Here is a 15,424-nt window from a genome sequence, read left to right as displayed (position 1 = left end):
TTCTTTCTTTCTTTTTTTTGTTGCTTTACAGTGTGTGTGTGTGTGTGTGTGTGTGTGTGTGTGTGTGTGCGCGCGCGCGTGCGCGCATGAGTAGGGGAGAGGGGTAGAGGGAGAAAGGGAGAGAGAGAGAGACAGAGACAGACAGAGAGAGAGGCAGAGAGAGAGAAAGAATCCCAAGCAGGCTCCACTGTGCCACCCAATGAACCCCGCTTTTTTTTTTTTTTTTTTTTTAAGATTTTTCATTTTTAAGTAATCTCTGCACCCAGAGTGTGGCTTGAAGTCACGACCTTGAAATCAAGAGTTGCATGCTCTACGGAACAAGCTAGGCAGGCACTCCTTCAATTTCTTTTATAAGGCAAAAATATTTGTAAGCATTTTACCTATTTGCTTTTTGCAATACTCCAAGTATTACTTGATTTACAGAAAAAGGAATCATTAGGCTATTACTTAATAAAGTACATTTTTCTCTGAAAAAGTTTACCAAAACTAAAAGCATTTTAAACTACTCAGGATTGACCCAGTCTCTTATTTTAATTCACTCAGCAAACAGGAACAAATAGCTTAACCCTTAGTCACGTGCATATATTTGGTATAGGGGATTAGATATCATTATCACTACTTAAAAGTCAGAAAATAACCAATATCAACACAAAACAAAAAATAAACTACTCTAGCTGATTTCTTCAAATTTCAGCTTAAGTGAAAAATTTTATGATTCTGTAAGGATTTCACTTACCAGTGGCGTTTCAAAGTAAGGTGCAGGATTTGGTGACCAAGACTGAGGCACAATACTGTAGACCGAGTACTGTTGGTGAGGATTATATACAGGCTGCATAAAAACTGGTGAGGCATACTGTGCTTGAGTTTGAATGGGCTGACTATACATACTAGAATCCATTAATCGATAACCATTCTTTGCAAAAAATGTATTGATGGCTTTTATCCTTGCCTAGAAGAGGAACATATTATAATAAAGTGTATATTCTCACAAATATATTTAATTTACTTTTTAAACATATTTTACACAACTATGTTATTTCTGACTACTGTAGAGTCAGCAGAGCAAAAGGAAATGATTGATAGCTTTAAATTACTTTAAAAACTTTTGCATGGCAAATACAACAATGAACAAGGTAAAGCTACAAAAGTCAAAATATCAAAATAATAAAACTAACTGCAAATTATCACAGATAAAGGGGCTAATATATTTCTAACATACAAATTCTAAAAAGATAAAAAATGTTAGAGAAATGAACAGTTTACAGAAAAAAGGAAGGCAAATGGCTCTTAAACATATGAAAAGATGCTAAACCTTACTTGTAAGAGAAATGCAATTAAAATGGAATTAACATTGCTCACTTATAGGATTGGCAAAAATCCAAAAATTTGACAACATACTGTTGATAAGATTGTGGCAAAATAGGCACTCTGATACACTGATGATGGACACGTAAAATAGCATAACACTTATAAAGGAAAATTTAGCAGTTATCTTCTGAAGTCATATATGCATTTTCCATATTCTCACCCATCCCACTTCTAGGAATCTCTTCCAAATATACACTGAACAAAAAGAAGTTTAAAAAAGGATATACATGGTTGTTCAAAAACACTAACTATAATAGGGATGGAGAAAAAGAACTATCTTCAATACACACACACACACACGCACAAAACAACAGAACAATCAGTCCGTCGATGGCTGAATACACCAGAGTACATCCACACAACTGAGTATCAAACAGAAATAAAAAGAACTAATGAATTGCTCTAAATACTATTATGGAGTGAATTCAAGAATATACTATTGTTTAAAAAAAAAAAAAAAAAAAAAAAAAAAGGTAGGGGCGCCTGGGTGGCTCAGTCGGTTAGGCGGCCGACTTTGGCTCAGGTCATGATCTTGTGGTCCGTTAAGTTCTAGCCCCACGTCGGGCTCTGTGCTGATAGCTTAGAGCCTGGAGCCTACTTCATATTCTGTGTCTCCCTCTCTCTGACCCTCCCCTGGTTCATGCTCTGTCTCTCCCTGTCTCAAAAATAAATAAACGTTAAAAAAAAAAAAAAAAAGGTAAAGCAAGGAGGATAAAGGAGTATGTATAGTAAGCTACTGTTTAGCTAAGTCACATAGGAATATAAAGATATACTTGCATATATACATATATATGTGTGAATATGTATTTAATATACCATGTTTTAGATATTTTACTTTTAAACCATGCACACATTGAAAATAAATCAATTATAAAAATAAATAAATAGGGGCGCCTGGATGGCTTGGTCGGTTAAGCGTCCGACTTCGGCTCAGGTCATGATCTCACGGTCTGTGAGTTGAGCCCCGCGTCGGGCTCTGTGCTGACAGCTCGGAGCCTGGAGCCTGCTTCCGATTCTGTGTCTCCCTCTCTCTCTGACCCTCCCCCATTCATGCTCTGTCTCTCTCTGTCTTAAAAATAAATAAACGTTAAAAAAAAAAATTAAAAAAAAAAAAATAAATAAATAATACTCAGTAGCATCCAGCAAAATTAACTTAAATGTGAATTCAATTGGTAATACAACACATAGAAATCCTAAGTGACTTTCAGCCATAACAAAACCAACTGTTAGCCTCAGGAATAAACTACAAGGCAAAGTATAGCAAAAAAATTCTTAATTTATTGTCAGACTTATATTGCTTTTGGTATTGCTATTCTGATACTTTTGTGTGTGACTATGGGATACAAAAAAAATCAGTAATTATACTGGAGTCAAAGAGATCTGAGATTTTCACATGGGAGAAAGGAGACACAAACGTAAGACTAAAGAAGTAAAAAACCATATATCCTGAATTTAAATCAAAAGCATCAGTATAAACTCACATTTTTGTTAAAAAAAAAGTAACAATCCATATTTCATATTTCTGTCCAATGAAAAAGCTTTCAAACAATGACCATACCAGTAACCACAAGAACTCCTTGTGCCTAGCCAGTAGGCTAAAAATTATCACCTCCCCATAAAAATAAAGTGGGGACTCTGGAGACTTGACCTGACCCCAGGCCTTTGACATCAAATATACAAGAAGATTCAAGCAAATCACTGAAAATTACTAGGACCATGACAAAAGGACTGATAAGTTAACTCAAAGAGGACACAATTCATCGATAAGGACAACAAACACATCAAGTATGTTTAAATACTCAACAACAAAAAACACCTGAATGGTCAGTTTTGAAGGTTCATTATTTTCTAAAACTGGCTAAGAAAAGCTAGAACCAAGCATTTCTCATATGTTCCATATATGAGTTGTACACCTCACAATAATGAAGATAATGGAAAGCTTCTCTTTATAGAAGTGCTTCAACTGACAAATGGAAAAAAGAAAAAAGAAAGCCTAAAAATAGCACCTCTTTGCAGCTTTAATTTATAGATTTAGTCAATGATCAGTGGCATCCAGCATAAGAGACAGACACAAAAACATACAGGCTTTTTGTTCTCTCTCTGCTGCTCCCAAGTCAAGCCAAATTTTGATCAAGCCTCTAAATCTGGCTATCAATCTGCATGAAGTACAGGGACAGAGAACCATGTTTAACTACATTAAAAAATCTAACTAGCCAATTCAAAAAGGGGCAGAGGACTTCAACAGACACTTATCCAAAGACAATATACAAATGGTCAATAAACACATGAAAGGATGTTCACTACCACTAATCATTAGGGAAATGCAAATCAAAACTACAATGAAATACCACCTCACATTAAGATGGTTACTATTAAAAAAAAAAAAAAAAGAAACAAACAGAAAAGAACAAGTGTTGGAGAGGATGTGGTGAAATTTGAACTTTTGTGCACTGTTGGTAGGAATGTAAAATGGTGCTGTGGAAACCAGTATGGAGATACCTCAAAGAATTAAAAACAATCACTATATGACTCAGCAATTCTACTTGTGGGTATTACCCAAAATAACTGAAAGCAGGGTCTCAAAGAGATACCTGTATACCCCTGTTCATAGCAGCATTATTCACAATAGCTAAAATGCAAAAGCAATCCACGTGTCCATCAACAGATTACTGTATAAGTAAAATGTGGTATATACATTCAGCAGAATGTTATTCAGCTTTAAAAAGGAAGGACATTTTGCAATATGCTACATGGATAAACCTTGAAAACATTTTGCTGAGTGAAATAAACCAGTCAAAAAGAAACAAATACTATATGATTTCATTTATATAAATTAGAGTAGTCAAAAATCATACGTTTAAAGTATAATAGTGGTTTTCGGAGCTGGATGGAGGGGAGAATGGGGAGTTGTTATTATTTAATAGGTACAGAATGTGAGTTTTACAAGATGAAAAGAATTATGAGAAAGGATGGTGGTGAATGTGTTTAATACAACTGCATTATATAAAGACGGTAAATTTTATGTATGTGTATTTTAACACAATAAAATATAACTAGCAAAATGTATGAGGAACTCTGTAAAACCAATTAACATGGTTATTTCAACAACACACTTCCAAAAGAAAAGATAAGTAAGTAGAGGATGAAACTATAGATTTAAAAAGAGAAAAAAAAATGAGAATCAGGAAAATATGAACAGCAACTGATGTTCAAGAAGCTAATGTTCATTTTTTTTAAAGTGTAATGATATTGTAAGTATAATTTTTAAAAAATCCCTACCTTTCAGAGCTACTAATACTAGTTTATTTACAGATAAAATTAAGTTTCAAATTTGCTTCAAAATAATTGGGGGCATGGAAAAATAGGTGGGAATGGATGAAGCAAGAATGGCAATGCTCTACAAATTGTTACAACTGGCTAATGGGATCTCAGTGATTGATTTTACTGTTTTCTCCACTTTTATATGTTTGCAATTTCCTGTACTAAATTTAAAAAAAGGTGGGGGGAGAAACAAATGCTCTAAAACTGAGTAAAATAAATCAGACCACTTGTTTACATATTGCCTGTGTTTTGTGCCTCAATGGTAGAGTTGAATAGTTACAGCAGACTTCATGATTGGCAAAACCTACACTGTCTACTATCTGGTCCTTTAAAGAAAAAGTTTGCTGACTTTTGCAACAGAGCTAAAACAGATGTGAGAGAATTAGATTAGGAATCATAAGCCTCACCAACTTGTTGGAAATTATCAAGTGAAATAATGCATATTTAAGCAAAACTACAATTTTAATAAATCAATGAAAGGTATGTTTTATGATCCTTATAGATACAGGCCAGGAAATCCCCTCTCCCAAAATTGCAACCAAACAATAAGAAATCAATAATGGCCAATCTTGAAAAATCTGTAAAATATCAAATTGATTTTAGTATGCCCTAAAAAAATTTATAGCTACTGCTTTTACTAAAGTAATATCATACACTGTAGTTTACTTAAATCTTAAAATATCTGATAAGAAACTAAAACCAAGTGAAAAACATTTTTTTAATGTGGTCCATTATTAAAATGGTAGCCCAGGGGCAACCTGGGTGGCTTAGTCAGTTAAGCATCTGACTCTTGATTTTGGCTCAGGTCATGATCTCATAGTTTGTGAGTTCAAACCCTGCATTGGGCTCTGTGTTGACAATGCAGAGCCTGCTTGGGATTCTCTCTGCCCCTCTCCTGCTTGAGCTCTTTCTCTCTCTCTCAAAATAGATAAATAAACATGAAAGAAAGCAAGAAAGAAGAAAAGAAGAGAAAAGAAAAGAAAAAAGAAAATGGCAGCCCAAAGAAACAGACTCCAAGATAACCTAGGAAACAGCAGACTAAGATTTTAACCCAGCCATTAGGAATATGTATGGGTTAAAAGGAAACTGTGTTCTTAAAGAATTGAAGAAGAGGGAAATCTCAGCAGAAACATATATGTGTGTGTATATATACACACACACACACACACACACACACTCGGCTGAGATTATATATATATATATAGAGAGAGAGAGATTGAAAATATATATGTGTGTGTGTGTGTGCATGTGTATATTTATTTAAGTAGGCTTCATGCGCAGCATGGAGCCCAATGTGGGGCTTCAACTCACAACCCTGAGATCAAGACCTGAGCTGTGATCGAGAGTCAAATGCCTAACCGGCACTGAGCCACCCATGTACCCCATGATCTTATAATGCTAGAACCAATAAACACACATTTAAAAAAGAACCCTGACTCTTACTTTGCAACACACAAAAGAAACTTGAAGTAGATCATAAAACCTAAATGTGAGTAATGAAAGCACAGTACTTCTAAAATCATAAAAGAAAATATTCATGACCCAAAAGACACTGATTTCAGACAAAAAAAAAAAAAAAAAGAAAGAAAAAAAAAAGTGAGATAAAAAAAGACCTTATTAAAATTAAAGGCTTCTAAAAAATTTTTTTTGAACTTCTGCTCTTTGGTCAATTAATTTCTGACAAAGGAGGCAAGAATATACAATGGGGAAAAGATGGTCTCTTCAATAAATGGTGTTGGGAAAACTAACAACTACATGCAAAAGCATGAAACTGGTCCACTTTTTACATCATATACAAAAATAAACCAAAAAATGGTTTAAGACCAGAAACCATAAAACTCCTAGGAGAAAAGCATAGGCAGTAAGCTCTCTGACACCAGAATTAGCAATATTTTTATAGATGTGTCTCCTCAGGCAAGGGAAAACAAAAGCAAAAAATAAACAAATGGGACTATATCAAACTAGAAAGTTTTTGCACAGCAAAGGAAATTGTCAACCAAATGAAAAGACAATATACTGAATAGGAGAAGATATGTGCAAATAATAAAATAAGGGCTTAATATCCAAAATATTATCCAACTATATATCCAAAATATATCCAAAATACACAACTCAGTATCAAAAAACCCGAAATAATCCAATTAAAAATGGGCAGAGAACCTGAATAGACATTTCTCTAGAGAAGACATATATATGGCCAAAAGCCACATGAAAGGATGCTCAACATCACTATCAGGGAAATGCAAATCAAAATCACAAAGAGGCACCTCCTTACTCCTGTTACAAGGCTCTACCTCTGTGCACTGATTTCTGGGTAGTTATCCAAAGAAAACAAAAACGTTAACTTGAAAAGACATTTGCGCCCCTATGTCCACTGTAGCCCTATTTACAATAGCCAATATATGAAAGCAACTTAAGTGTCCACTGATAGATGAATGGATAAAGACGATGTGGTATACAGGCACACAGGAATATTATTCAGCTATAAAAAAGAAAATCTTGCTATCTGCCATAACATTGACATTATGCTAAGTGAAATAAGTCAGACAGGGAGAGACAAATACTGGGTGATTTCACTTATATGCAGCTATCTAAAAAACAAAACAAAACAAAACAAAACAAAACAGAAACAAACACATATACAGAGAAAAGTCTGGTGGTTGCCCGGGGGTAACAGAATAGAGGGATGGATGAAATAGGGGAAAACAATTAAAAGGTACAAATTTCTAGTTACAAAATAAATAAATAAATAGGTCATGGGAATGTAGTAAGTATATAGTTAATAATATTGTAACAACTTCGTATGGGGACAGATAGTAGCTAAATTTCTCATGGTGATCATTTCATATGTATAGAAGTGTTGAATCACTACGTTCAGACACCTGAAACTAATATAATATTGTACATCAAGTACATTTCAATTAAAATGACAACAACAACAACAAATTCCAAAACTTCTGCTCTTCAAATATACGCTATTAAGAAAACAAGAAGGAAGTCACAAGTTAGGGGAAATAGATTTGAAACACACACATACATAACTGACAAAGAACTTATATTCAAAATATATAAAGGACTCTTTCTTCTAATTCAATACTAAGATCAACAATCAATTTTTTTTTTAAGTAAAGAGAAGATTGAAAAAGTGACTAGATAATCAAATTGCAGTACATTCCTACTACTTGGCAATAAAAAAAGAATGAACTATCAATACATGCAACAATGTGGTTGTTAAGGGAGAGGCTACTGATCTTTCCTAAGTGAGCAGCATGCAAATAGTAGCTACTAATCCCATTCCTCAATGGCTTGTGTTCCTGGAGTGGCTGGCTGGTACAAGGCAGGTAGTAGAGACTCTGTCCTCCAAAAATACAGGGTGTTATTGTGGTTCGGTAGATCCCTGAGGATTCAGTGCTGATGCCTGCCTTAGTTTCATTCCTCTCTGCAGCAGCAGATTCCCTTGGCAATATCTATCAGAATACTTCAGTAATACCAGGAATGGGAGGATCATATTTCAGTGTTAATATTGTAGAATACTCAGAATATCTAGTTCTCAAAAAAGAATTAAAAAACAAAAACACAGGAAACCTATGGTCCATTCACAGGAAGAAAAAAAGAATTCGATAGAAACCATCCTAAGGAAGCACAGACATTGGAATTACTGGCCAAAGATGCTAAATCAACTTGCCTTTTTTTAAAAAATATTTTTCTATTTATTTTTTATATTTTTAATATTTATTGTTGAGAGAGGGAGAGAGCAAGCGAGCGAGCGAGCGAGCGCTGGGGAGAGCAGAGAGAAAGGGAGACACAGAGTCTGAAGCAGGCTCCAGGCTCTGAGCTGTCCATACAGAGCCCGACACAGGGCTCGAACTCATGAACCATGAGAATGATGACCTGAGTGGAAGTTGGACGCTTAACTGACTTGAGCACCCAGGCACTCCAAATCAACTATCTTAAAAGTGTTCAATGAGCTAATGGAAACCATGGACAAACCTAAGAGTATCAGGAAAAAGATGTTATGAACAAAACAATTTGAAGGAAATCAGCAGGCCTATCCTACAAGAAATGCTAATGGGAGTTATTCAGGGTGAGATAAAGATATTAGAGAGTAACTCAAAGCTATAAGAAGAAATAAAGAACACTGGTAAGGATAATTACACAGGTAAATACAAAAGAAAATATTATTATACTTTTTTATCAGATTTAAAAGAAAACGAATACAACAGAGTTTATATACAGCAGAATATTTGTACACTACTGAAACCAAGTTGATATTATTCAAATGTGGTGGTTATAAATTTAATTTTAACCTCTAAGAAAACCATGGATCAGGTCATGACCTCACAGCTCGTGAGTTTGAACCCCGCGTCAGGCTCTGTGCTGACAGCGCGGAGCCTGGAGCCTGCTTCAGATTCTTTGTGCCTCCCTCTTTCTCTGCCCCAACCCACTTGCATTCTGTCTCTCTCAAAAATAAATAAACATTAAAAAAAATTATAAAAAACATTATACTAAGGGAAATAAGCCAAATACAGAGACTGATATTGCATGATTCCACTTATATGCTATATCTAAAATAGGAATCATAAAGACAGAGACTAGACGAAAGGTTACTAAAGGGTAGAAGGATGGGCAGTTATTGTTTCATAGAGTTTATGTTTGGAATGATGCAGAAGTTCTAGATAAATACTGGTTATGGTTGCACAGCAATGTGAATGTATTAAATGCCACTAAGTTGTGTACTTAAAAATGGTAAATTATATATATGTATATTCCACACACAAAAAAAGAAACTTCCAAACAAAGCTTAAGAAATAATGTTCATTACAACATTATTTGTAAACAAGAGAAACAAGTTAATGCTTGTCCACGGAGAAAAATGGATAGGATAATTAAATTGTGATATACATGAACAATACTGGATGCATACTTGAAACAACAGTGAATGAAAAGATCTTAAAGATCTATTAAGTGAAAAGGGCAGCTGAGTGTCTACTGTACATTCTTATTCACATAAAGAAAGAAAGAGGGCGCCTGGGTGGCTCAGTAGGTTAAGTGGCAGACTTCAGCTCAGGTCATGATCTCATGGTTTGTGGGTTTGAGCCCCACATCAGGCTCTGTGCTGACAGCTCAGAACCTGGAGCCTGCTTCAGATTCTGTGTCTCCCTCTCTCTCTGCCCTTCCCCTGCTTGCACTCTGTCTCTCTCTCTAAAATAAACATTTAAAAAAAAAAAAGAAAGAAAATTCCTAGATGGACACAGAAAAAAACTCTTATCACCTCTGGGGGAAACAACTAGAAGAATCTGGTAAAGAGAATTTGAATTAATTAATTAATCATTAATTATTTAATATTGTTTGACTTTCTTATGCAAGTATTTTTACTCTTTAAATTCTGCAAAAAACATATATAAAAGGAACATATAAACATATATTCCATATGACATTCTAATATATATATATATATATATATATATATATATAATGTTTATGAAACCCAGATAAAACTTAATATTATCAGTCTTAAAGTCAATTAAAACAGGATGAAACACTGCCTCCTAATGAAATTATCAAAGGTGGACATTCTTCCCTTAATCCCTTTGTCCTCCAAGATCACTGCTTATGAATCACAGGATTTCCAAAATGAAAACCATGTACACTTCAAAGAAACAAACCAGGACCTTAGAGGTAACTTGACATGCCTAAGATCAAAGAGTATGTGGCTGAAAGCAGTATCAAGGGTTGGAATATAGGATTTCTGGTTCCTGCACCTGTCTTTCTGGGTGCCAGGACATTTGGTTTTAATGAATGCTACAAAAATTAATGTGAATCTCCTAGCAAGAGCTAGGCTATATGCTATGTGATGACTAAAGGAACTATAGACAAAACCCAAAACAGCTGATAAATATTACTACTTATATATAATTTTAACACTATATCTAAGATCTCAGAAAATGTAATCAGCTGTAAGAAACGGGAGGTATAGGGGTGCCTGGGTGGCTCAGTCAGTTAGGCATCCGACTGATGCTCAGGTCATGATCTCACGGTTCGGGAGTTTGAACCCCATGTCGGGCTCTGTGCGGACAGCTCAGAGCCTGGAGCCTACTTCGGATTGTTTGTCTCCCTCTCTCTCTGCCCCTGCCCTGCTCGTGCTCTATCTCTGTCACTCAACAATAAATAAATGTTAAATAAATAAATAAATAAGAAAGAAATGAGAGGTATAAGGAATAATCAAAATAGTGATTATTTGTAGATGATATCCTCTCTCAGACACATAATCTCCATTAGATATGATAAAGGAATTCAGCAAGGTTCCTGCAGACAGTAACATTTAAAAAAAATTTTTTTTAAGTTTACTTTGAGAGCGAGCGAGTGAGCATGCAAGGCTGAGCAGGGAAGGGGCAGAGAGAGAGAGAGGAAGAGACAGAATCCCAAGCAGGCTCCGTGCTGTCAGTGCAGAGCTCAAACCCACCAACCTTTAGATCATGACCTGAGCTGAAATCAAAAGCTGGACGTTTAACTGACTAAGCCACTCAAGCGCTCCAGGCAGTAACATTTAAAAAAAAGTCACTAAGATACCATGGAGAGGGGAAAGCAACAAAAATTACTTTAAGGAAGTAATTACAAAATACAATAGACCTGAGTTAACAGAAAAATGTATCATAATAATGTTACCACAATATTGAATACTGCAGGGTAAAACTGCCAACTGTTCCCAGTAAATGAAACACAATCCCATTAATTCCAATATAGTTTTTCTTTGGTTGGTTATTAGTATTAGTCAAACACTCTAAAATTCATATGGAAAACTAAGGGTTTAAGAGTAACCAAGACAATCTTAAAAAAAAAAAATGAATAAGGGAGGCTTTGCATAAGGGCATAAGGATATTCTAAAACTATAGTAATTAAAACAGTAATGTTGGTTCAATAAAGAAAAGACTAATAGACAATGTAAAGCAGAGCTGACAGATTCAACATTACACACAAGTTGTGGAAGGAAAAGACCACTGAACAAATGTATGTTGAGACAACTGCCTTTCCATACATGGAAAAAAATTAAATTCCTATTGTATCCTGTACATCAAATTAATTCCAGATGTATTAAAGACCTAAATCTGACATATAAAACTTTAAAGCTATTAGAAGACCTAGAAGAGTATCTCTATAGCCTCAAGTAGGAAAGGGAGATAACAGGGAGAAGCAGAGGAAACAGAATGACAAATAGCAGACATCTTCATCTCTAATATGGAAAAGTAGTAATACTAGCTACCACACACCAATAATGAGATTTAAATAAGTCCTTAGAACAGTGCCTGACATATAATCTCTTAATAAATGTAAGCCTCCTCTCATCCTGGTTCTTCTACTTACCAGGTGCGTGAAACTGGGTAGGTAACTTCTCACACCTCACTTTTCCTTGCCATAAAATGGAGAAAACAAGAGTACCTGCCTCATTAAGTTCTTGTAAGAATTAAATGACTCTATACAAATAAAGTGCTTAGAACAGAAACTGATACACATTAAGAGCTCACAAAGAGTTAAAGACAATGTACTGCAATAACAAATAATAGTAAGAATATTACATAGGGAATGAGTACCATCTCAAAGTAAAGGCATGCTTAGGATTCTGTTTTAGATGGTAGCTATAGTAGCAACTGGAGAATGGAAAAGTAGGGGGAAAGCTGAAGGCATAACATTTAAAAGGCTAAACAATGTTTCAAGCCTAAACAATGGCAGTAATGATTGAAAGAAGTTTTGAAGGTAGATTTCATGGGATCTGAGAAAAGATTAGACCTGTAAAGACAGTGGACAAGTGCCATCAATGACAGATCCCAAGGACAAATGTTAATGTGGTGATGCAGTTACTTTTGAGATGAGGATGACAGTATTGAAAATGTTTTCCATCTTTACTAAAAAATCATTCCTGCTTCTCATTTTGAGAGTTGAGATGATCTGCCACGTTAGCAATCGGCATCTAACTAAAACTTCATGCTGTCTGAAGTTACATCTTTGGAAAGAATTGCCATCCTATCAACTAATTTTCCAGCACATCATACGAGACAGAAATTACGGGTTTAATAAAACATCCATCTGTGTTTTTTAAATCCTCAGACAAGGAACAAAAACTTTTTGGCTTTACACGAGCCTCTATTTACAAAATGTTTCTTACCATGATTGGCTTGCCCTGAAATGTTTTAACTTCTTCTCTTAAGTATTTAAAAGCCTGTTAACAAAGCAGAAAGGAACTTTCATTAGTATTCAGACATTTTCTTAAAGCCATCTTTATTCTATCAAAAGTATGGTACTAGCAACTATCTCCAAAATAAACAATAAAAAATTCTAAAGTCAATTTCATTATCCAGGTGATAAGGAATGAAAAAAATAATTAACACCTCAGCTAACATTCACATTTACTGTAGATTGGCTACTATGGATTACTACAAAAAAAAAAAAAAAGCACAACGTTCAAAATAGATCCAAAATACCATCACATACACATTTAAAAATGGTTCAGACAGCCTTACAAGATGAAGAATTTAAAAAAAAAGAAAAAGTCAGTGGGGCGTCTGGCTGGCTCAGTTGGTGGTGCATGCAACTCTTGATCTAACATGAGCTGGAACCCCAAGCTGGGTGTAGTGTTTACTTAAAACTCAATCAATCAATCAGTGAGTGGTTTTAAAATGCTATCAGATATATTTTTGGTTTTTTGTTTCAGTGGAATAGTACTTCCCTTTAAGTTGGACACGACAAGTAAGAGCAGTATCATTAATGTCAAAATTTCAAGAATCATAATGGAAGTTGCAGATTTACTGGCCTAGTATGTACACACTGGAACTACTGAGTACATGGTTCCCAATCCCCATGTTAATTTTAAAATTGTGTGTTAATCTTTTTGATAGGAAACAAACTGCTCTTAAATTGAAAAAGCTTTAGGAAAATGATCAAAAAGGAAACCAATTAATAAGCACAACCACAAAGGTGAACAAGGTACTTAATATAGCCTTTACAAATATTACTGTGAGCACATATTTTCTCAATTAAAACATACTACTACTTCTTTTACCACCAGGACTTCAAATCAGAAGAAAAGTTTTCTTCTTACCTGTTGTGCATCGGTATCTGACTGGAAAGTGATATACCAGTTGCTATTGTGTGCAAACTCACAGCTTATCACCTTGGGGCAGTTTTCATTTTTGAACAAGGCTTTAACTTCCTAAAAAAGAAAAACTTTAGTTAACTCTAAAAAGTATATCAACAATAGTCATTTTTTCCCCTTCATGTCTTCTGGTCCTTTCTGTTTCTTTTTATTAACTGTCATGCCTTCTGCCCATTCTTCTACTGAGAGTAGATTATCTTCTGACACAAAAATATGCATACTTAAAGCATACATTCTGTATATGATTTAGAGATAGAATCTTACCTTAAAATCAGCAAAACTGCCACAAAAAATTAAAAATATAGATACCCTACCCAGAAATTGCACTGTTTATCCAAAGGATACAAAAATGCTCATTCGAAGGAACACATGCACCTCAATGTTTACAGCGGCACTATCAACAATAGCCAAATTATGGAGAGAGCCCAAATGTCCACCCACTGACGAATGAATAAAGATGTGGTAAATATATATAATGGAATATTACTTGGTTACCAAAAAGAGTGAAATCTTGCCATATGCAACAACGTGGATGGAACTAGAATGTATTATGCTAGGTAAAGTCAGTCAGAGAAAGACAAGTATATGATTTCGTTTGTACGTGAAATTTAAGAAACAAAACAGATGAACATAGGAGGGGGGAAGAAAAAATAAGATAAAAACAGACAAGGAGGCAAACTATAAGAGACTCTTAAATACAAAGAACTGGGGGTTGCTGGAGAGGTGTTGGGTAGGGGGATGGGCTAAACAGGGGATGGGCATTAAGGAGGGTACTTGTCGGGATGAGCACTGGGTGTTATATGTAAGTGATGAATCACTAAATTCTACTCAAACCATTGTTAGAGAATATGTTAACTAACCTGGATTTAAATTAAAAAATAAAAATAATCTAAGCAAAACAAGCATTTTACTCTTAGTGGCAAGCTAAACTTTCCCTAACAGTAAAATCTCTCTAGACCTCCATTTAAAAAAAAAACAAAAACAAAAAGTATATCCTCCATTAACATTTTCTAGGTGCTCAGTGTTTATTTTCATGCATTCTCAATTAAATCCAGATGCTCTATCTGTATCAGTCACAGACATGAACTCTGTGCAAAGATATCTTCACTTTTCCTTAACTGAATCTGAAATTTCAGTGACTGAAAACTAAAACAAATATATGGATTTCAAAAAAGATGATTACCAAAACTCAGAACTGTGTTAACAATTAACAGCTTGAAAGAAGTTTATAAAAAGAAAACAACTGGAAGTCAACATTAAGTAACTCTTGAGTTATGGAGGGAAAGGGAACATCTACTGAAATACCATGATCAGTAAGACACAGATTTATCCTGAAAACAACCCTGTTAAAGATTTTTATCATCTCTATTGTACAGTTGAGGAAATGGTAGCTCAAACTGTTTAATCTACACACATTATCATAAAGAAGAATTCAATCCCAGATTTGTATGCTTCCAAACTCTATTTGGTCTAATAGCTACTGGAGTTCAAGGAGAAATTCAGTAGTAACCAATAACTCCCAAACAGAAAGAATCAGACACGTTAAAATGCCCTGCGAAATAACAAAATATCATGAGAAATCAATTT

General features: G+C 34.8%; 1 protein-coding gene across 13 annotated transcripts in view; it reads right to left on the bottom strand.

Moving 5' to 3' along the window:
* The window catches only part of LARP4 (La ribonucleoprotein 4), a 66,268-nt gene that overhangs the window by 17,755 nt on the left and 33,089 nt on the right, over positions 1-15,424 (bottom strand). For all 13 annotated transcript variants that reach the window (XM_042946501.1, XM_042946506.1, XM_042946502.1 and 10 more), the window contains 3 exons: positions 13,784-13,894; positions 12,851-12,904; positions 737-949 (listed from right to left, as the gene is read on the bottom strand). In XM_042946501.1, the coding sequence (XP_042802435.1) occupies positions 737-949; positions 12,851-12,904; positions 13,784-13,894 (378 nt within the window). The remainder of the gene's footprint in view (positions 1-736; positions 950-12,850; positions 12,905-13,783; positions 13,895-15,424) is intronic.

The sequence above is a fragment of the Panthera leo genome, chromosome B4 (assembly GCF_018350215.1).
Source record: "Panthera leo isolate Ple1 chromosome B4, P.leo_Ple1_pat1.1, whole genome shotgun sequence".
Classification (NCBI taxonomy): Eukaryota; Metazoa; Chordata; class Mammalia; order Carnivora; family Felidae; genus Panthera; species Panthera leo.
The sequence above is the reverse complement of the archived record's forward strand: the minus strand, read 5'-3'. Positions and strand labels throughout refer to the sequence as shown.